The following is a 22,303-nucleotide window of genomic DNA, read 5'->3' on the forward strand; positions in this document are numbered from 1 at the left end:
GCCTCCCCAAGACTGGCCTTCCACCTCCAAGCCACAGCCCATCACATCATCCACGGTGGAGTCGCCACTGGATGTAAGTGTGTGGCTTTCCTCGGAGTTGTCTGCAGTGGGTAGTCCATCACCACGTCCCAGCGACACTCCCCTCAGCCACCTGCAACACCTATTCTTGGACTCTGACAGTGAATGAACAGCAAAAGCTTGCCACTAGACCACACAGGAATTTACAGTGTTGTCTATCTATCTATCTATCTATTGCCAGACGCCTCAATCCCGTTTGGGGTGGCCACAAACAAATCGCCTCCAAGTCGCCCTGTCCCCCGCCATTTCACTGCCCTGCTCCCAACTCACACCCCCCTCTCTCATATACCTCTCCACCCCATCCCTCCGTCTCATCCTCGGCCTCCCCCTCCCTCTTCCCCCCTCCACCTCACTCACATACACTCTCTTCGTCAGTCTTTCACCCTCCATCCTCTCCACATGGCCAGTGTTGTGCATTGTTAAAAACAGAATGTAGTCTTAAGAAATTAGAATTCAGAGTGCAGAGGATTAAGCGCAGAGTGTTATTGTACACTGGTGAGTTTCAAGTGCAGAACAAGTAAGAAAAGAAAGTGCAGTGTTAAGAAATTAGAATTCAGAGTGCAAAGACTTAAGTGGAGAGTGCAACACTGGTGAGTTTCAAGTGCAGCGCAAGTAAGAAAAGAATGCGCAGTGTTAAGAAATTAGAATTCAGAGTGCAAAGGATTAAGTGCGATGCAATACTGGATTACTGTACGTGTTTCAGGTGTACCTTCGTACTGTCAGAGTCTGAGAGGAGTTGGGTTATTCTTTGTGATGGCCATGGATGTGTTGTAAGTACCGTGGATACTGCTAAATATTGTCCATAGTAAGCTCTGAATCCTCATTCTCTGGTTCCCTGTCATTTATTTCATGCTTTCTGTCCCTTATTTGTGTGCTTAGGGTCTTGAATAGGTGCTATGCATGTCCAGCAGGGAGTTATGTAGGTGGTTTTCAGAGTTAGGCTGAGTTAGGGTCCGTAAGTACCTTTCCAGGAGGCATTTTCCCAAGTAAGTACCGGACATGTCTTTGACTTTATTACGTTGGGTCTTGGAGGGATTACTGTACAGTACATTAACCCGCTGTGTCCCAGCAGATTTTTCACCAATGACTCCCCCACCCCATCCCAGCTTTTTTTTTTTTTTTTTTTTTTTTTTTTTTTTTCTAAAACCTCTGCTTTTTATGAGAAACATCGAAAATTCAGAGAGAGGGTGCTCATCTGAGCTTAGAAATGCCTGGTACAGGTGACCTTCCCCTCACCTGGTACCATCTTCTATTGAGCCCAGCTCCAGAGAAGACATTTTCTGTGTGAGGGGTAACTATTCCAAACCACTCAGAATAGGTAGACATTTATTTGGTACGAATTTATATGTAGTACAAGAGTATATTGGTTTTCACACAGTAATATAAGCGATATGTGTTGTTTCACTCACCAAACACATCAACATACTGCACCTTCCTTGGCGACGTTACCTCCTCATCACTTCTGACCGTTTCTTCCTCTGGCGCCACGTAAACTTTGTCCTCCACATCGTCATCGATTGGGGAATCACTCTCGCCTTGAATTTCGTACCCTGGCGCAACTTGTCTTTGCTGTCCAGGTCACTGGTAACAGGTGAGTTCCTGAAACAATGGCGTATGAGGGGGGGGCAGTCATGTGGGGTAAGGCACTGTCCCTGCCTGGCTTCGGGTAGAGGAAGGTGTCCTGCTTATATGGACCAGAAATCACACGCAAAATTTGAAAATGTGCAAATGACAGACCTTGCAATTGCAGGGCATTTATAAACATCAACAGGTGTCACAGGGACAAAATGTTCGGGCACATATGTACGTCATCGGGACGGGGCAGGTTAAAGTCTGAGTTAGGTAGCAATTGAATATAAATACTAGATATATCTCTTATCAACTTTCAGTGATCAGCGCCAAAGGCCTCTTAGCCCCTCTTCATGAGAAAGGTTGTGGGTGCAGATACTGTGTTCAGGAACTGTACTCCACTTAGACTGAAGGGGTGACGAAGAGTGAGGTGGACAGGGGTATGGTACATCCTTAGGTGTTGTTGTGGCCCCAGTCTCATTAAGATGTGCTTCCCTGTGGCTTGAAACACTTTCATGTTGTAGATTTAAGGTAGTGTAGCTTCTAGTTACTGCGGATACTGTACTAGTGGTAGGTGGTGGCAACCATCATCACTACGATGTAGTGCTGCCTTCTTCTTAACCTTTATAATTCATTTTCTTTATCTGTCCTCCTTTCTTCCTATTCTTCCCATTCTTCCTCATCCTCCCCCCCCTTCTCTCTCTCTCTCTCTCTCTCTCTCTCTCTCTCTCCTTTTCACTCCAGGTGGCTCTGCACTAAGTGACAGGCCTAATGGTTTCCTGTATCCCAGGAAACCATTTACAATGCTGGGTGGTAACCATATAACCAGATAATGGGATGATGTGAAGCTTACTGTGGTGCCCCTGTTATGGGGTAGAGAGATGCAAATGCAGTGTCCATCCAGGAACCAAACAGTCACGCTTTTCCCTGCACCACACTGTGGTGAGGTGCTATCCACTACAAGGGAACATCTGTTCACTGCACAGGAAGACCATGCAGGGGTGGTTGCTTGTTGCTTGCCTGTGGTTGATGGACCTGCACTGCCAGACAGACTGGAGTTGCTCAACAACAACTTCTGTACTATTGTAATCAGGATAGATACTGCTGATTCCCTGACTTGGCTGTCACATAAAACATATGACAGTACAGAATACTGCAGATGTAGCCACATAATATACATCATCTTTGTTTAATACACAACCAACAGTGGCAACATAAGCAAAATGTAGTACTCTTATTCAATGTGAAATTTCAGAAATATCTTTAATTTTCATTCTTTTGTTTCATGATGCTTAATTTAAGTAGTCAAATCAAATAATAAACTTTTCCTTCTCTTTAGCACTTCCGTAAGGCCATTTCCTGCCATTATGCTGCATCAGACTGTGAGTACATTGATGTGAAAGGCACCACGCAAGAGAACATTGCACTTGAAGTCGAGGAGCTGGTTATGAAGAGGGGTGTAGCTGTGGATTACCGGGTAAGCGCAGGTTATAAAAGCAAAGAAGATGCATTGGAATTAAGTACTGAAAAAAAAAAAAAGTAATACATCAATAAATAGCTAAATTACTTTGTTTCAAGATTTATATATAACCAATTTCCTTTGACCCTTGCATCCTGAAGAACATCCTTAGATGTAGACCAATGCACCTCAGGCAGTGTCCTCAGTTGTACACACTTTTCTTCTTCTCCCCCCATTTTTTCAACTTTGTTATACGCCATGGCTCCTCTATCATCCCACTAAGTGTTTGTTGGGCTACTGAGCAAAGGAAAGCCTGCACTGTCTCTGTTTAATGTTTTAGACCCTCTGGTCTCCGATATCATTATATTTTGCAGCAAAAATGGCTCAAGGTCACTATACCACAACCTGTTGCCACTCATTACACCAAGATGATAAAGGTTATAGAAGTGTTCTTGGTGGCTGTTGGCAAATGAAAGAATTAATTTTTTAAAATTATGTTCTTAGTTACAGCATTCCCTCCAATAAACAAAGAAAACTAGTTGAAGATGAGCAGAATTTCTCAGATTAGCCCATATCTGGGGGATGACTGTAAATCTTGTATCTGGGGTACAAAGGTTAAAATTAGTGGCTGTGTGGTTTACAAAAAAACAAAAAGTAAATTAAAAAAAAACATTAATACTGTATTGCATTCTCTTTCAGGATCTCTGGAAGATTAGGAGCCGCTTGGTGCGTGGAAGGGAAATCACTCTTTAAATTAGAATAACCAGTTTCCTTACATATTAGTAATACTGTATGAAGTATTCATATATTTTGTGTAATACCATTCATATTTCAAGGGTGAAGGAAAATATTGTATTATACTGAATATAGTTATTTAGATGTCAGAGAAAACTAGCTACTTAACCTTGAAGTGCCTTGTTATTGCAAGTAAATAGTTTGGTCGATAAATGAATACCTGTAGCAATAGTTTTGATTTGGAATTTACACGTGGTGAATAGGAAAAGATATACTATCTCTTGGATATAGGTTTTACCTCTTAATAGTGACTTTATGTACCAAAATTTAATGCACCAGCTGTTGTTCAGTGTCATATTAGCCTGTGTTTTTAGTTCTTAGTCAGCTTTTGTCAGAAGTTGAAAAATATGTTTAAGTCTGGTGTAGGTTGTGAAGGAAGTGTTAACTGATGAACTTGTCACATTTATGAGTTCATTTTCTTCAACACTTTCAGCCAGATTATATTTTTCATGTTATTCATGCTACTGCTAGATAATTTTATTCAGTTTTGGAGGTTGTTTTTAAACTGGAGGGGTTAGAAATAGGTGTGCATATGCCCTCACTTCAACAGGTGTTCCACAAACTGAATAAACTCACCTCAAGGTGGCAAAAAGAAACAAGTGAAGTAAGTCACCAAATTGATGCAGTTAAGAAGGCAGATATTTTAGATCCTGTAATCTTAATTTCATGATCCTTTTAGTGTCCATTGAGATGGAAAGTTTTTATTGGTGGTAGATGGGGGTGCACACAATCCACTCACTCGATGTAGTCCTGCTCTCAGGTGTCTGCCCTTTCCTCTCTTCCTTCCATACTCGTCTGTCTTTCTTTCTTTCATTCTTTCCTCTTCCTTCTGCCTATGGGTGACTCTACATTGAGTGGCAAGCCAAATGGTTTCCTGTACACCAGAAAACTATTTACTACACTGGGTGGTAACCATATAACCAAATATGGCACCTGATGATTCAGTGGGTAATTAAGGGGCTTCAGTCAGATTGAGCCTGTGTAGGATTATATTCAAGGGGTAGTTGGAGCTTATTGCTCATGTAATGCCACTCAGGGATGAGTGAGGCTGGTCACTCTCATCTTAAATGTCAGGACCAACTTGCCTAGCCCTGGGCTTCTTTGCTTCTCTTGGGGCAACAGGATTGGATGGATGGGTGGTGTCCTAATGCACTTTGCTGATTTAAAAAAAAAATCACATTTACCGTACTACTTCATGTTATACAGGCGCATGCTATTGGTCTGCAATCAGAGGAGTCAGAGAAACTTCCTTTCTCTGGGATTGGGTGGATATTTACTTCATTCCAAGAATTAGAGAATGAAAAAGTACATATGCATAGTCTAAATAATTTAACTAGAACAAGAGCAAGTTCAGGGGAACACTTTTTCAAAACAATTGGAGGAATTCCATCTGGACCTGGAGCTCCGTTGGTTGATCAGTTGTTTAAGATGGATTTTACGTACCTTTCGTGTAGCAATTTCGGGAGAATCAAAGTGATGCACAAGGACATTCTTACCTACTTCCTCTAAGGTAAAATTTGTGGCAAACATACTAGCATGGATGATTGCTTTTCCACGTGGGTCATTTATCATGTTTCCATCTGTTTTAGTGGGGGAATGGGTGATGACTTGTTAAAGTTGTTACCGAATGAATTGAGAGTTGACCAGAATATTCTAATGTCAGTGGGATTATTAAATAGTCTGGATGCTTGGTTGTGAAGAGAGTTTGACATAGTGAGATTTAGTACAGTTTTTGCATGGTTTCTAGCAATTTTAAATTGCCTGAGGGATTCAGATGTTTTTTAAGTTAACTTTATACGCTAGGGACTTTTGGGTCATTGCTCTGGCACAAATGCTGTCAAACTATTTTGAGGAGTCCAATCTTTAGTAAATTTTTGACTGGATATGAGCAATTCTACACCAACTTGTATTAAGTCATTGATGTGGGACTGAGTAGAACTGATGTCAGTGGAGGAGAAAGACTGCCGTGGAATATCCACACCAGTCAGTCCTATCAAAGTGCCACCTGGTCACCCTGACTGGTTCAGAAAGGGGAGGGTTGAGGCAACTGACTAATGAGGCTTTGATAAGACCATGGTCGGAGGATCCAAGTGGTGACATTACCTCTGTCCTGTACTGATCTAGGATATTTGTCAGGAATACGTCCAAGAGATAGGCCCTATGGTCAAGATTATCTGGGATTCTGTTGTTTTACCAGCTGCACAAAATTAAACAATTCTGCAAATAGCTCGCATTAAACCAGTATCGTTAGTCCTGGCAGAATGCAATAACCATTCAACATATAGATGTTAAGCTCACCCAGCAAAGTAATTTCAGTGGTAAAGGTGAGGTTAAGGTTGGTCAACTGTGTGGATATGGAGTCAAATATGCTGGGTTCTGATGAAGCATTGGGGAAGCAATAAACTATACAGATGTATTTGGTAATACAGTAAATCCTTGATATAACGGATTTCAATTGACCGGAATTCGCTTTTATCGGAATCGAGGAGCTACGAGACCAAATTCTTATATAATATATCGGAAAAATTCTGATAAAACCAGAAGCAGCCCAGACTGCCTGACCACTTCAGCTGTGTTCACCACAATAAGGTAAATAAAAGACATGTTTATCAGTGTACAGTACAGTATTATTATATAAATTATACCGTTTGCTTATTGTAGTGAATGTATACTACAGTACAGTACTGCAGTGGTAGTGAAAACTGTTTAAAAACCATTGGTGCAATCCAGACTGATGTCTGATGTATTGGAAAAATTCCGGAATGGCAGGGGGAAGTTTGCATGTTGCTTTTATTGGAATTTCGTTTTTTTCGGAATGACTTGGGCCCCAGTTAGTCTGTTATAGTGAAATTTTAATGTATTTAGGTAATTTGTATAATGAATAATCAAAGTTAGCTGACGTGAAGTTCAAAATAGTGTCAATATAGATGATGAAGAATATCCTTATTCTAATGCAGTTTTCCATATCTATATGGGGTAACAAGATTTTTTAAAAATTGATTTCTCTTGGGGACATGAAGCACAGAAATGAGGAAAACTAAATATGGAGGACTTCCAGGCCCACACTCCTGATCCTTTTCAGTACATTTTACTGTAAACATTTAATGTGTGCAGCAAACAATCTTTCCCGTAATCTCCATGGATAAAAATACTGTAAATGAATTAGTAGGGATAAATATACCAACATAAATTATTCAGAGTTTCAGCTGAGGGGAAGTATGAGAACCTTCTTAGTTTGTTGTAGTGTGACATTTGACAGAACTATTATCCCATTGGTCCACCAACTACCCCCATCATTATATAATACCATATAGGAGAAGGATGAGGTGAGAGAGAGAGAGAGAGAGAATATTCACTGTACCGATGTTTCCCACGGTGATTTCAAACACATGGAAATGTCAGTACTGAAAACTGTAAATTGCAATGGTCACTGTTGCTCTTCTGTAGTTCTGGGTATACTGTAGTAAAGTATTTCAGGATTCTGCCAAGTTAATACGTAATAATTAGGTCTCAACACCATGATGGAAGCCTACAGTAATTCCTGTTTCTTTATTTCTCCCTTCCTTCCAAACACATACCATATTGATGCCATTTCTTTATATTCAGCCAGTTCATTTCAGACTTGCCAACATTGTTCAATGGGCAAACATCCCTAGATACTTCTTTGATTTGGGGGATTTAGGCCTTAAGTTAAAGGGTCATTGGTCTAATTGTAAAAAAAAATATACAATATATACTGTATTTAGGAGGCTGTGTTCTTGTATGTTTAATTACAATTATCATTATGGAAATTTGCACAGAAGTACACTATGTTAAGAGACAGTAAACTCTCAGTTATCCGGCAGGGGCTGCCTCACTCGGTTTAAGTTCATTAACTCACAGCATTAGGAGATGCCTCATCTTCATAGTGGAATCTCTAGCCTTTTGTTAGATGCGTAGCATGCAGGGTGGGCATGTTTTGCCCTGCAGCCTCTGGTTTTTAAATATGGTAGAAACTGTGGATAGGGCAGCTTAAGGCCTTTTGCACTCTTATTCACCCCATGCCTGTCCTTATGATGCTTAACAGTCTTCAGTATAACAGCAGGGGAAGGCTATGCCTTATCCTTTTTGGCTTGCCCTTGGCACCCTCAGTGGCACCATGCTTTCCACTGGAGTTAAACCCTTACCTGACATGTTTTCCAAGTCACAAATTTCAGTATTTCACACAAAGTCATCTCCCCCTGTAATATCACACACTGCACTGTTTGCTGCGCACTTGTGTCGTATTTTGTGATAGGAATGGTGTTTCGATGGTAGGGTACATGCAAGATGGTTATGTAACATCGGGAACATAAGGGAGAAGGCACACAGCAGCAAGACACCTAAGTGAATGGACAGACAACACGGGGACTTCAACAAGGTGGCAGGAAGAAGGATGCATGCACAAAAATGGGAGAAATGGAGTTCCCCCGAGCTAAGCCCTGTATTGGACTATATAGCCCCGCTAGGGTTACAGGAGGGAGCTACCCCTCCCGGCACGGCAGCCCGGGCGAGGCTCGAACTTGCAATCCCCCGATCACAAGTCCAGCGCGCTAAGGCCGTAAAAGGGGGGTCAGTGCATGTAAACACAGGATGGCCATCTTGCCTCAAACATGTGATTGTCAGCTTGTGCAGGTGGCAGCACATCTGCATGGGAACATTGTACGCGGACTTCACAAAAATCAAATAAGTGATTTTCGCATTCGTCAGCTTGAAACTGGGTACTACTGTACAAGTTCTTGTCAGTATTTATAGAGATTGCGTTTGGCCGGATATTGCGACAAGATATTTGAGAGTTTACTGTACTTTAATTAGCTCTGTAGAAACATTCTGCATTTCCCTGGGAATGGGAATGTTCGCAATCTTTAATAGTACTGTATTTATTATGTCATTTCTGTTGATGTCTGCCTATCTATCTATCTGTTGCCAGACACCATAATCCCGTAAGGGGTGGCCATTTGACTTTGCGTTATTTGTTTTATGGGGAGAGGCACTAACTCTCCACCAACCCACTTGTTGACACATAGGGAGCACATATGGTTTGGTTATATGGTTACCACCCAGCGTTGTGTGGTTTCTTGGCTTACAGGAAACCATTTTGCTTGTCAGTCAATGTAAATCCTCCTGTAAGGGAAAGAAAAGCAATAAGAAGTTACAGTAAAGATGAGGGAAATAGGAAGAGAGGAGGGCAGGCACTGAAAATGAATGATAAAGGCTAAGAAAGAAGTAGGCCACACTACATCAAGTGAGTGGATGATGGTCGCCACCACCTACCACTGTGTATGTCTATGTATAAATAATTCATTATGGAGTACTGGCAACAGGAAGGATTTTATGGCACGTCTGCTGGCATGGAAGTACTGTACAGTACTGACACTGTTAAGAGCACAGATCAAATCCTAGTTATACTGTACTTCTTGTTGATCTGCTGCACTAATAAAGATTTACATAATACCATAATGTTTTGTAATAAAATTAAAGAAAACTGGTTACATATACCTAATTGTTCATAGGGGATGGTGATGTTACAGTTTTTTTTATCACACTTTGCAAGCTTCACATGTTACAGGTACAGTATATTACTTATATTGTAGTCATACCCGGTACACATATTTAGTCAGTAGGCAAATAAGGACTTGAAACCATATAACTTTTCAATAAACACAAATATATTATTGGTATGTGAGTATATATTACACACATTAAAACTGAGTTATGATCGTGGTAAACTGTCCTGTGTTTAGTTTATTGTTGAGTAATACAATACTATATTATATTGTATATATAGCCACCTTATGCATATATATATAAACTAACACACTGTGGTTTTGCCTAATATCCCTTTGATGCCTGGGCATTTAAAAATTTTACAAAATAACAAGTTCACAATTTTTTTTTTTTCCCATTAATCAGTAATTGATACTGAATACAATACTATACTGATGCACCCTCAAGCACAAGAAACCTATCGACATCCCTACGTCTGATGGGTTTCACAGACAACAATCACAAACACTGAACTAATGTTCATTTGGCAGGCTGGTGATATGAATTCTTGGTCTGTGTCATACTGTATAACACTTCTTGCACACTTACAAGTGATGTCCTTTTTAGCTTGTTGCTATCTGACAATTTTATTTGACTAAGAAATGTCTGTCACACTGATGGGCTTTATTAAAGCAGAATCATATTATCCACATTGAAAAGGGAATGAGAAGTAACTCCATCCTGTGCACTGTTTGTGGTAAGTGGGTGCATAGAGATGTAGCGGTATTAGGCAGACTGCAAGATAATGCTGATTCTGTGTGTGCAGTGTGTCTGAGAGAGACTCAGGCATGAAAGGCCTGATGATGCTGGTGAGTTTCTTGAGTGTGTAGAGGAGCTTTGTTATTTGAGGCATGCATTGCAAGCCGGAAGTGGGGCTGGAGCTAGCTCTGCAATTAGAGTAAGGAGTGGTTGGAGGATGTTCAGGGAACTGTTGCCTCTCCTGACATTGACAGAGCTCTTCCTTCGTGTTAAAGGTTCCTTGTATGTGGCATATATAATGCTGTGTGGCAGTGAGACCTGGGCAGCAAAGGAAGAGGATATTCGCAGGCTCAAATGTACAGAAATGACAATGATTAACCGGATGTTTAAGGGATCCTTGAATGCGCGGCTAGGGAGTGGGGGGTGGGGCAAGGATTATGATTGAAGAGTTGTGAGGAAGAATGAAACGAGTGTACTGATGCTGTGATGAGGAAGGGTAAATTGAGATGGTTTGGACATGCTAAAAGGATGGAGAATGACAATTGGGTGCAGAAATAGACAAGTGCTAATGTCAGGGGTCAGGCTGCGAGAGGCAAATTGAAATTGACCTTGAATGAGGTCATAAAGTGTGACCTCAGGGATAAGGGACTGAACAGGGCAGCTGCCAGAGATCGAGCAGCATGAAGAGCTGCCATTAGGTGACCAAGACCGATGCAAGCAACCATGCTGGAGCCTTTATAAACAATACAACGAGTGATATGACAAAAGTGACGAAAATCATTTGTGGATGGGGGAAAAGAAATGAAAAGACATCCCTGAGCTCAATGATCTAATGAGGTTCTTTAACCCATGTATCTGCATACAAAATGTTACGTGGAAGGAGACACCATGGAACTCTAAATCACTGATAAGTGAAGCTATGTAATAGCTAATGGGAAAAATATAACTCTGTGAGCAGTTTCCCAGTTCTTTTCCCTTTAGCCCACTTCCACTCCTCTGACATTCATTTTCCTTTAACCCTGTGGTTGGTGGGGGCCTCCATCATCCACTCACATCATGAAGTGGTATTCTACTGCAGGGTAGTTCTATATTCAGTGGCAAGCCAAATGCTTTTCCGTAAACCAGGAAATCATTTAATATGCTGGGTGGTAACCTTATAAGTATAACCAACCAACACGCGTTCCCTACGTGTCAACAAGTGGGTTGGCGGAGGTTTGTGCCTGTTCTTGGAAAACAACTAAAAAATGCAAACAAGAAGCCTCAGACCAGGGCTTACCAATAGGTGACGACCAAGGACCAAACAAAGGACATGGTACGTGTAATGCTAGGTGTTTTTAGGCTCGGCTTCCCGTTCCTTAAATACCTAACGTGTAGAGGGGCTCTCTTTCGAGACTGGGGCTTTGACATATAAGAGAGAGGCAGGGCACAAAAACTCCAGGCAATAACCTTACACGTGTATTACTCAGTCAGACAGGTGAATCAGCAGATGTTACAGACACAATATTCTGAGTGATCATAAACTCTTAATACTAAATAGGGTTAATAGTATCTCGCAGTATACTGTCTGGGAATAGCGTCGAAACAGCACTCGAGGCAGAATATTCTAAATTAGTGTAGTCTGGGGTCTCTATGCGAGTGGAGCGGCTAGAACTATTTCTCACAAAGAATGAGGGGGGGGGGTGTAAGACACTGGGGTCTAGTTATGATTATTGTAATGCTAGGTGAAAAAGGCCCGACTGCTCGGTCCTAGAACACCTAACGTGTAGCGGGGTCCTCTTTCGAGACCGGGGAAGAGAGGTAGGACACAAAAACTCCAGGCAATAACCTTTACACGTATATTACCACAGTCAGACACAGGACAAGATCAGCAGATATTACAACACACTATGCGGCAGAAAAATAAAACCTTAGCTAGGATATTAGTATCTCGCAGGATACTGGCTGTTCTGCTGGGTGTTTTTAGTCCGACCTCTCGTCCTAAAAACGCCAGCGACTGAGCGGGGTCCTCTTTCCGGACCGTAAGTAAAGCATCCACAAAGGAGGCAGTACACCTTAACACATCTATTGTCTTAATTCATACACCGTTACAGTATAAAACAGAGAGACACTGGATATGCTTTGGACAGGGACACAGAGTTATCCTTCAATATAAATGTTCACAGTTACACTCAGGACATATAGCTTCTTCACTTACACATGGATAATGAATTATAATATTGCGATACCCGTATTCTGTTTATAGGCAGAATTGATATTTTATATATTAAGTATGATGCATTAGGGGTGGTCAGGGAAGTGAATGGTGCTATAAGTGTGCAGGGTGCGGGCTGCGACACTCGAGAAAGTGACTTAGTCGCGGTAACACTTATTCACAGGTCTTTGATTTTCCCGCGCACCACTGGTCTTGACCCACTATTTCTATAAGTTCCTCTGTCTGTGGTTATTTGTATTTTCTATTCTGCCGGGTATCAGGCCTTGGTGTGTCACTGGTAACTTAGTCACTTATATTATTCTGGCCCTCACTTTGTTACTGTCACTGTACACTCCCGTCTCGACAGTTCGCGACACAAGAGGCGTTGATGTCACTGCATACCCGTGTTTCCTGGGTATAACCTGATGCGGTGCCCGGTCGTGAGAGGAGGCCCTATGGGGAGCCTTCCTGTAGGGGGCAATGCACTGCCCGCAGGGGCATCACTGCCCGGATCTTTGTCGTCGGAGGTGTACAGGGAGGCCCTCCTGTCTGGGGGCATCGACCTGAGAGGAGGCCCTCGTACTGGAGCCTCGTCGGTGGGGTGCAGGGAAGCCCTCCGGTCTCGGGGCCTCGACCTGAGTGGTGGGCCTCGGGACTAGGGCCGAACAGCTGCAGGAGGCGAGCCTGTCTCCTCTGACTCCGGGGGTAGAGAGAGCCTGAGTTACCCTGGTCTGGGGGCTGCTGGTCAGGCCTGGGGGTCCGGGGGCTGCAGCTGCCTGCAGGGTGGAGCGCCGTCAGGGGTGAACTGCGGCGCCTTCTCCGTCGGGCATCTGGCAGGGGCAGGGACCTCCCAGGGGTAGGTGGTAGGACCAGAATCGGGCCACGCCACCACTCTGGCAGCATCTCCTGGGAACCACTCCTGTAAGGAGACAAAGGCATTCCACGCAGCGGAGAGGAAAAGTGTCGGCCGCGCAAGGGACCTCCTGGTTCGGGAGGACCTTCGGAACCACGAATGAAGGGCATACAGTGGCCGCTCCTTCCCCGTCACGTACAGTGGCCGTGAGCGCGGTTTTGTGACTCCTAGGGCCTGCATCTGAAGGGCGTACAGTGGCTGCTCCTTCCCCCGCACGTATAGACACCTCCTGGCTCTCAACGCTCACACCCAGTCATACCAGCTTGGAGCAATGACATATTCCACCCTCCACGATCTGCTCTGGGTTGCTGACCAGGTGATATGCTCACAATCCCTCGCTGGCGGGAGAGCAGGGCCCATCCTTCTAGATCCGCGGCACCTTGATCTACGCCACGGAAAAGGCTGAGGCTGGATGCCCCCCCCTCAACTGGAGGATAGCAACGGAGCCGATTCCCGAACCTGGACTGATCCTGACTAGCCACCAGACCATTGCGGAGATTCACGAAGCTCCAGAGCAGACTTCAGACGATTAGGAGGGGCGGGACTCTTCTGCTTCCATCTCCATGGCCAAGGAAGCATCGACCGGCTCCTCAGTCAAGGAGGAAGTCGGTGAGTCCCCCCCTCCTCAGACAGAGGAGGGCGCCCCATCTCGCCCTACCATTATCGACCTTAAGGATCGGTTAGATGTAACCTCCTATAGACACCTCCTGGCTCTCAACGTTCACATCCGGTCGTACCAGCTTGGAGCAACGACATATTGCACCTTCTACGATCTGCTCCGGGCTGCCGACTGGGGTGAGGACATAAGACCACTGTCGATTGTCAGGGGGAAGGAGGTGCGTCTAGCCAACCTTTGAGCTTTTTATCGTGCTACCACCTCGACTGGCCCCCTAGATCGATGGTATTGTGTGGTGCGGGTGTGGCTTGGGTTTTTTCCAGCAATATTGGCTGGCCTAATACCACGCATTGAGAGTGATGGCCATTAAGCCCCCTTCCCATAAAAAGGACTACTTACTAAGGCTTTCCTTGTTGCTTTGGCTTTACCAGTGTCGGTAAACACTGACATTGATATATTTTGGGTGTTTGGGTAGGATTTTATTTTCTTTCTAACATTTTATGAGACATATTGTGATTATATCCACTCATGTGTCCAGACATCAAATTTATTTATCTTTTATGGACAGTTATCTTTAATAGCCTTTTCATAAAGAGATACCATAAAATAGTTGACATGATGGTGACTGTATGGAGAAGTGTATACCGAGAGGAGGATCTTACTGTGGACACAGCTATGTCAAAGGTTGCATGTGATATTTAGTTTCAAAATTAATTGCCGGTACATATAAGGGTAGAAGACGTGTCTCAATTAAACATTACGGAAATCAAAGCCATCCAGCTTTCATTCTGCGTCCGAAGTCAACATATACAGATAAACACAGATATGTGGCTCCGCACTAATATTTGATCTGACACGTCAGTATATTTCTCTCATGAGCCAGCCCTTGATATCACGACCAATATAAAGCTTGTCATCTGACGCCGGTATACAAGATGTAATGCAGCATTATCTACCGAATATTAACTCCTTTATATCATGCCCTGAATGAAAGAAAACAGACAAATAATGTGACTACCACTTCACATTCATTCTCCCTCCCCTACTTTCCCTCCCTCCCATCCCTCACTTCACCCCTACACCATCACTCGTCCCCCTATCCACCTTCCCTTCTCTCTCTGGCCCCTCCCTCTCAGCCCCTCTCGCTCCACTGTGACTTGCCGCGCATAAAGGAGGCAGCCAGAGGCACGGGCTACAAGATGATAGGTGATTATTTATGACCATGACTGTACAGTACAGTACGTAGCATTTCTCGTCGTAGCTACGTTTTGTACAATAATCTTACCATTTCTCCAACAACGAAATAAAAAGAGAGAGAACGACTGAAGGTCAAGATCCGTTCATTTCAAGATGCCTGAACGCATTCCATTTAAATGACTGGAGGTCATTGGCAGAGTGAAAAACGCAGAGGAAGACAGTATCACAGTTGCCCTGTTGCATACATGACTATCAGATAACTCTTGCACTAGAGAGCTGGACAGAAAAGGGATGAGACTTTGCTGCCAGACGTGTGCTATGTGCCTACTGTAATGGAGGGGGGATACAAGCAGAACTCAAAAGAGCAGTGACCACTGAAGTAGCAGCAGGGTAGTGATAATTGCAACAGTGCGGCGAAAAGACCGAGGTTGAAGGGAAGTAGTAAGAGGAGGACAGTTAACGAGACAAAAAGGCTTTGACTCCACTCTGATGAGATCAGCTGTATGTGAGGAGCCCCTCCCCCCCCACGTAAGGGCTGTACTTTACACAGGGGTGAATAAAAGCCACCAGCTGTGCAGGAGTAAAGATGGCATGGAGTCAGTTTAACACACCTAATATGTTGGAAGCAGATTTTTAAACTTTCCATGGTAAATCCCAAGGGAATGAAACCCCATGTATGTTCAATGATACTGTGTGATTGAAGATGTTGTTAAATATTAAACGATATTCCTATGGAAGATTGTGGCCGGTCAAAATATATTGGAATTGAGATTTAGATGTATTAAAAACAACAAAGAATAGCACTGAAACTGTCTTGTGACTCAGTGAGGGCAGGGTGGCTCAGTGCTAGAGTGTCGAACTCGGGACCGGGGGGTCGTTAGTTCGAGCCACGCATCGCAGCTGCCATGCCGGGAGGCATATTTCCGTTCTGTATAGGTATTCGTCTCAATACCACGGCCAGCCACCTCAGATTTTACGCGATATTTTGTCTAACGTATTTAACTGATATTATGTTCACAGTGCAATCCTTCATCGCCTTTATTTTCCACTGTTTACTGTACTCCTACGTCCTAATATTCCTCACTCTTCACACTCTGCTCGGCACCACCAACCATTTATCCGCCCTGCTTGCTTCAACTCATTAGACTAGGGTATTGTATATTAACTTTTCCCTCCTTTTATTTTTTTCTTTCCTACATCTAATATACTATAGAACTAGCCGTGTGTGTGTGTGTGTGTGTGTGTGTGTGTGTGTGTGTGTGTGTTTTGGGCAGCCGAAACTACACATTCAAATTGAACCAAAATTGGCACAAAAATCGTAAAATATTCGCTGATGTGAAAAACTTGGTTCCATCACGAGTGAAAAACTTTTACTATATTTAATGAGCGATCACATTTTGACCAAAAAAAACACCGCTCCCGGCGCCCGACATAGGATGTCCAAAGAATTTTTTGCCCAAAACTATAACTAAAATACAGCAGTGCGAGAGCCCTCCACAGGAGCAAGTGCGAGGGGCCCGAAGGGCCCACGAGCACTTGTTTATACTATTTATCAAGCTGTTGGGAGAGGCGTTCTTAGGTGAGTGGTGGGGGTAACCTTGTCATATACCGCTGCATGATAGTGTATTATTTAAATCAGGCTAATACCTTTGGACGTGTATTGCATTCCTCTGCGCGCGCTTGTGTGTGTGTGTGTGTGTGTGTGTGTGTGTGTGTGTGTGGACACATTTCCAAGCCACCCATGAGATAAAGTGTGTGTGTGTGTGTGTGTGTGTGTGTGTGTGTGTGGACACATTTCCAAGCCACCCAGGAGGTAGTGTCAGGGCTCGTTTTTTTTCAAGTGGTGTCCCCGCCATGAGCTGGTCAGGCAGGCCTAATCCACCAGTACACAGAGGCAATGTGTTAGTGTGGGGGGGTGAGGCGGGTGATACTGAATTAGTGTCATTTAAATACAATTTTAGTGAAGTGCACGGGTAAGATAGTGAACTCATATATCTGGCTCGGAAAGGACCAAACCATCACTGGTTACAGAAAGTTTATTAAACATAATAATAAGATACACACCAAAGACATTATATGAATTTGGATTTTCATCTATAAAAAAAACCATATGATCAATCTCTGTTGAGCCAACCATTATGGGTACATGCGGACAATAGCGAGTCATTTTCCACACACCAGCCAACCCTACCGCCTTAGCTGGAGAGTCCAATTCCACAATCTCCACACCACACCGTCGCGCCTCCTCTTCAGTAAAGTAATTGTATTCTGAACCAGTATCCAGGAGGCCGGTCACTTGTACTCCATTAACGGTATATGTGACCATTTGAGCTTCTACTGGTTCCGGCAGGTCATCAGTCATTACAAAGTCCAGGGTTGGTAAGGGGTTGGAATCTTGTGGTTTTAAAGGGGAAAAGTTTCGTAGACAACACTGGTAATACACTAACACATCCCTGCCCAGCAGCGGTACAGGGGGATCATCTTTGCCCACCAAAACATACGGGTAAATAGTGATCATTTCTCCACTGACTGTCTTACACTGGAACTCAGTGGTACCCAAGCTTCCGACTATCTGCTCTGGACAGTGTGGGTCAGGCGGAAGCATCCTGTCCAGCAGACCACACTGCTTGACCAGCGACAAAGGTAACACTGTGGTGTCCACGCCAGAGTCAATCAGCATCCGGAATGTGTGGTCGCCAACTTGCATCTCCACAAACGGCATTATTGGCTGCGGGTCCCACTCCGGCCCATAAACGACTTGAACAGAGAACATTGTAAACTGCTAATGTATTATACTATATAAAGCTGTATATGTATCAACTATACAAACTTTAGCCTTCGAATAACGTCAATAGGAATTAACACGAAGTTATCACCCAAGTGTGCACTCACTGCAACTCACTCGAATAATGACCTTGTGATGATCAGTCGCGACCTTTTATAACCTGTCAGCTGGTGAGAATAACTACATAGTTATGTACACCGACCTGTGTGAATAAGTATGTCATTTTCACCAGTATCTAATTTTGTTCTATTATTTTAATAAGAAACAATAAATGTATTTACAGAATGAAAATAACCACATTAAAATAAAAAGCAAAGAAAAAATAATTAAAACTAAACCTATCAGTTAACTGCAAGCGCCCGGGGATTAAAAACTACATTCAAATTTAGCTCATCTTTTTGGCTTCATTATGATTCTGGAATTTTAAAATAAAGAGCATTTACGAAATCCATTGTAAGTATGCTGGCTCATCTTAGGTCTGGATTAATGTAGGCCTATATAATACTTTTTTCTCTTTGCCTGCACTCATCCACTTAATACCACAAAAACATGGAATAAAGCAAATTATTTTACTTTGTAAGGTCAAACATCAACCCAGAAACCAAGTCAGCCAACGACTGTAATAATATTGGTAAATATCGTTTCAGATCCATAAGTCACATATTTATTTCTTATTTTCACGCCGTATTCGAGGGATGTTCTCTATTAATTTTCCGGCGCAAATGCTTGGTGTAGCATTTAATTGTAATTATATATGCGATGGAGGTATCGGAGGTGTAGAATCCGCAGGAATGGAGCCATAAATATTTTTGAGGTATTGCCCCTATCACTTTCTAGTGCAATAAGTGTTGTTCCGTTATTTGAAATGTAGCTTATGACGCGCATCTGGCTGCTCTTATGTTTGTTTAGCTTACCAGACAGGCGGACTCGGTGGCAAGGAGAATGAAACTTTACACTTCTTTGTTTTTGTAGCCCACACCGATGTGTCTGCCAGCATAACTGTGGCTGTGGCAAGAACCACACGATATGGTGGCAACGGTGGCGGAAGTGGAGCAGTAAAAACGCCACTGGAGGTCTGAGGTACTGGCTGGAGAGAGGTAAAGGCGCCTGTTCCCTGATCTTAAGTGAAATGGTGGCTTCATTTAAACCAAAGGAAAGACAAGTTCACAAAAGAAACACTGTGGTGTTTGTGGAAGAAGTGCAGCATTATCCTGGTCAGCGCCTATGTAAACTGCAGCATTAAATACTGCACAGAAATATGAAATGTGCAACAGTGAATGTGGAGTAGGCCTATGCCACAAGAAGGTGAAAGAAAGCGATTATCCACTGTGACCTGTGTTAGAAATGGTTGCAGGCACAGTGTGACAAAGTGCCGGCTGAATTATACAGTGTTTTACCAATTTCTCAAGAGCTGATGTGGTTCAGTAGAAGTTGTAAAGCACAAGTGACCGATTATTTGTCTATCTATGGCCAGACGCCATCATCCCGTAAGGCATGGCTATTTAGTGGTTTGACGGGGCCGATTATATCAGAGGTTTATGAAAGCTGAGGCTAGAATTGAGGAGCTGGAAAGTGCAGCACAAAATAACATGATTTAATGGAACCATGAAAAAGAAGATAAAGAAAGAAGGAAGAATACTGTAGTGATGTTTAATCTTAGTGAATTTGAAGAAGACACTGCCACAAAGGTACCGTAAAGGCAAGGTACTGAGAAATGTATGATGTAATTCAGAACAGCTTAGGGCTGGCGGACTCTGAGTTGGAGAAAGTGATAAGACTGGGAAAGAAATCTGGCAACAAGACTATACCTGTGCTTGTGAAAATGAGATATTTAAAAATAGGTAGTAAGAGGGCATGCAAAAAAGAAACAGAAACTGATCTACTGAAAAAGAAAATAGATATATCACTATATATAACAGAAGGAAAGGGAGGAAAATGATCTTATGGAAAAAGAACTGGATGATAAAAAATATGGTGAAACAGAATGGAAAATTTGGAGAAGTAAATTGGCTGAAAGAATGGAAGAAACTACAGAATGGTAATTGCAGGAAGTACTGATGGAACCACAGAAAATTACCGTAAAAATCAACATCTTGGTAGTGTAAGTAATGTAAATTGTGAAGAAAAATGTGTAAAATTGAAATTATTAAATGCACAAGGGTTAACAGTTGCAAATATACATGAGTTATAAACAATAATTAGTGAGCGATATATTTTGCATCACTAAAACAATTGTAAACAGGCAAAGATCAGTGAAACTATGTGTAAGATAGACTATTAAAAGTTTTAAAGGTGATAAAGGAGAAGTCTTATGTTACTGTGTAGAAACAATGGTCCTTTTAGTTTGGGGGAAATGAGTTCAGTAAACAGAGATCTGTTGCTTGTCAAAGGAAAACTGAGGAAGCACCTGCAGAAATAATTTTGGTTTCCTTATCACTTGCGGATGCAATTCAAAAGTTGTCTGAGAAAATAGAAAATGGTAAAATTGTTGGGGGAAAAAAAAAGTGGATGATATGTACCGTATTATTAAGTGATATGAATGGATATGTTGGCTTTATTGATGAACAGTGATTGAATGAAAATGAAACAAAAATAATGGATGAAAAATATAAGTTGAGTAGGTATATTAACTGACAACCCAAATTTTGAAGGACATATACATGGGGAAGAGGAGTGCAGAAGAATATAACTGACACTGTACTAGTGAATGATGAAATGTATGACATATTAATGAAGAACAGATACACAAGCTATACCAGATCATAACCTTACTCAGGTAGCAATGAAAATAAAGAGCAAAAGAACATTTTGAGATGAAAAAATAACCAAAACAGTTATACAATACAAAGGCACTGGATGATTATGTTCACTATTTGGAAGGTGCGATCAAGGCAGAAAACAGTGGTGAAAGTCTGGAACTGAGGAATAATCTGATTAAAGGTAAAGACAGACAAAGCCCTCGTAAGAGTGTATAATAGAAAAATAAATGTATGTAATGGAATAAAAGAACCACCATGGAGAAATGATGACAAGGAAATTAGTTTAAGAATAAGCTACCGGTATAACAAGAGAAGAAGGAGGGCAGACGCAGTTGAAAAAGAAATATTGTCGTCAGTAGCTATGTGGACCAAAGGCGAAAAGTGTATGTACAAAAGATGATAAAAGACGAAATTTGGAAAAATGATTTGAAAATGACAAATGAGATCAATGAAGGCAAAGCAAAAGGAAAAAAATATCAGAAAACATATTCGTTAAGGACAAGTGTTAAAAGTATGAATGAAACTTCCGTTTTATTATGACAGTCAGTTGATAAGTGTGGACGCAGAAAGGTTGAGGAATACTGGACACAAATGTACCAAAAACATGACAATAGAATATGTGAAAGTTGGAACACAGGAAAGACATGTATCAAACTTAACATGAAATTCCCATAGACTGTTATAAACCAAAACCGAAGTGACTCCCTGAAGAAATGTTGATAATCACTATCGCTGAAGGCGATAGTTACACCCAACTAAATGTGTGTTAAAAATGCTTTGAAAAAGTTAAAAAATGGAAAATCAGCAGGACCGGATGAGGTAAAACCAGAATTTTATGAAGCCCTGCTAAATAGTGATGATTTACAGAAAAGTAATGAATTGTTATAACAGAATCTTAAGTCCAAATTCAGGTTTCTCTTTTAAATCCTGGATTACTGCAAAATCCCAGATCAGATACTCAGAACGAGGTTTTGAGCCGTTGAGGTCGGTTTAGTCCAGTCAGCTTACACTGCCTTGCGGGGGTGGATTGGCGGGAGATGGAGGCTGGCAGGTGGCAACATGAATACGTGATTATTCCATCCAAAGATTTGTACAGATTGAAGAGTTTGTGGAGAGGAGACTGGTTGAAATACGCGATAGTTCCATAATAATGATCAAAATTCCTTGTGCTCTCCAGGTTGAGAACTGTACAGTACATACCAAACAGCAACCATTTTTTACCGTACCTTGCTTCTCTGTCATAGAACTTCGCCAGTTGTGTATGCATTCGGACCTTAGGCTTTATCCTTTAAATAGCGCGTTTTGTCATCCATTACAGCTCGAAATTTTGAACTGTTCACCTACAGTTCACTGAGTTTTGAAACTGAATGTGGCGCTTTTCCATTTGTCTGGCAACATCGTGATTAATTTAGCCTGCGACCGCTCAGCGGCCAGTGTTGCCATGTGTACGATAATTATCGTACTGTACAGTCGGATTCACTTGTAAATACTACACCGACTTGTGGCGGTTTGATAGATGTGGCAGAACTGTGTTTGTTTACATCGTCGTATTAAGACTCGAATGGGTTGGAGGAACCCCGGCATAGTGATCAGGTACTGACAACTACATTGCGGTGATCTGCGTAGTGCTTATATTATATAAAAAGATGTAATGTAATTGAACATGTGCCTGTAATT

General features: G+C 42.3%; 1 protein-coding gene across 1 annotated transcript in view; it reads left to right on the forward strand.

Moving 5' to 3' along the window:
* Positions 1–4,384, forward strand: part of LOC145412272 (phytanoyl-CoA dioxygenase, peroxisomal-like) — a 99,668-nt gene extending 95,284 nt beyond the window's left edge. Inside the window, exons 4-5 of the mRNA XM_080282227.1 lie at positions 2,987–3,124; positions 3,806–4,384. Coding sequence (XP_080138353.1) covers positions 2,987–3,124; positions 3,806–3,859 — 192 coding nt within the window. The 3' untranslated portion in view covers positions 3,860–4,384. The remainder of the gene's footprint in view (positions 1–2,986; positions 3,125–3,805) is intronic.
* Positions 4,385–22,303: the final 17,919 nt, after the last annotated feature.

The sequence above is a fragment of the Coenobita brevimanus genome, chromosome 92, assembly GCF_032717465.1.
Source record: "Coenobita brevimanus isolate Jiangsu-jjx chromosome 92, ASM3271746v2, whole genome shotgun sequence".
NCBI lineage: Eukaryota > Metazoa > Arthropoda > Malacostraca > Decapoda > Coenobitidae > Coenobita > Coenobita brevimanus.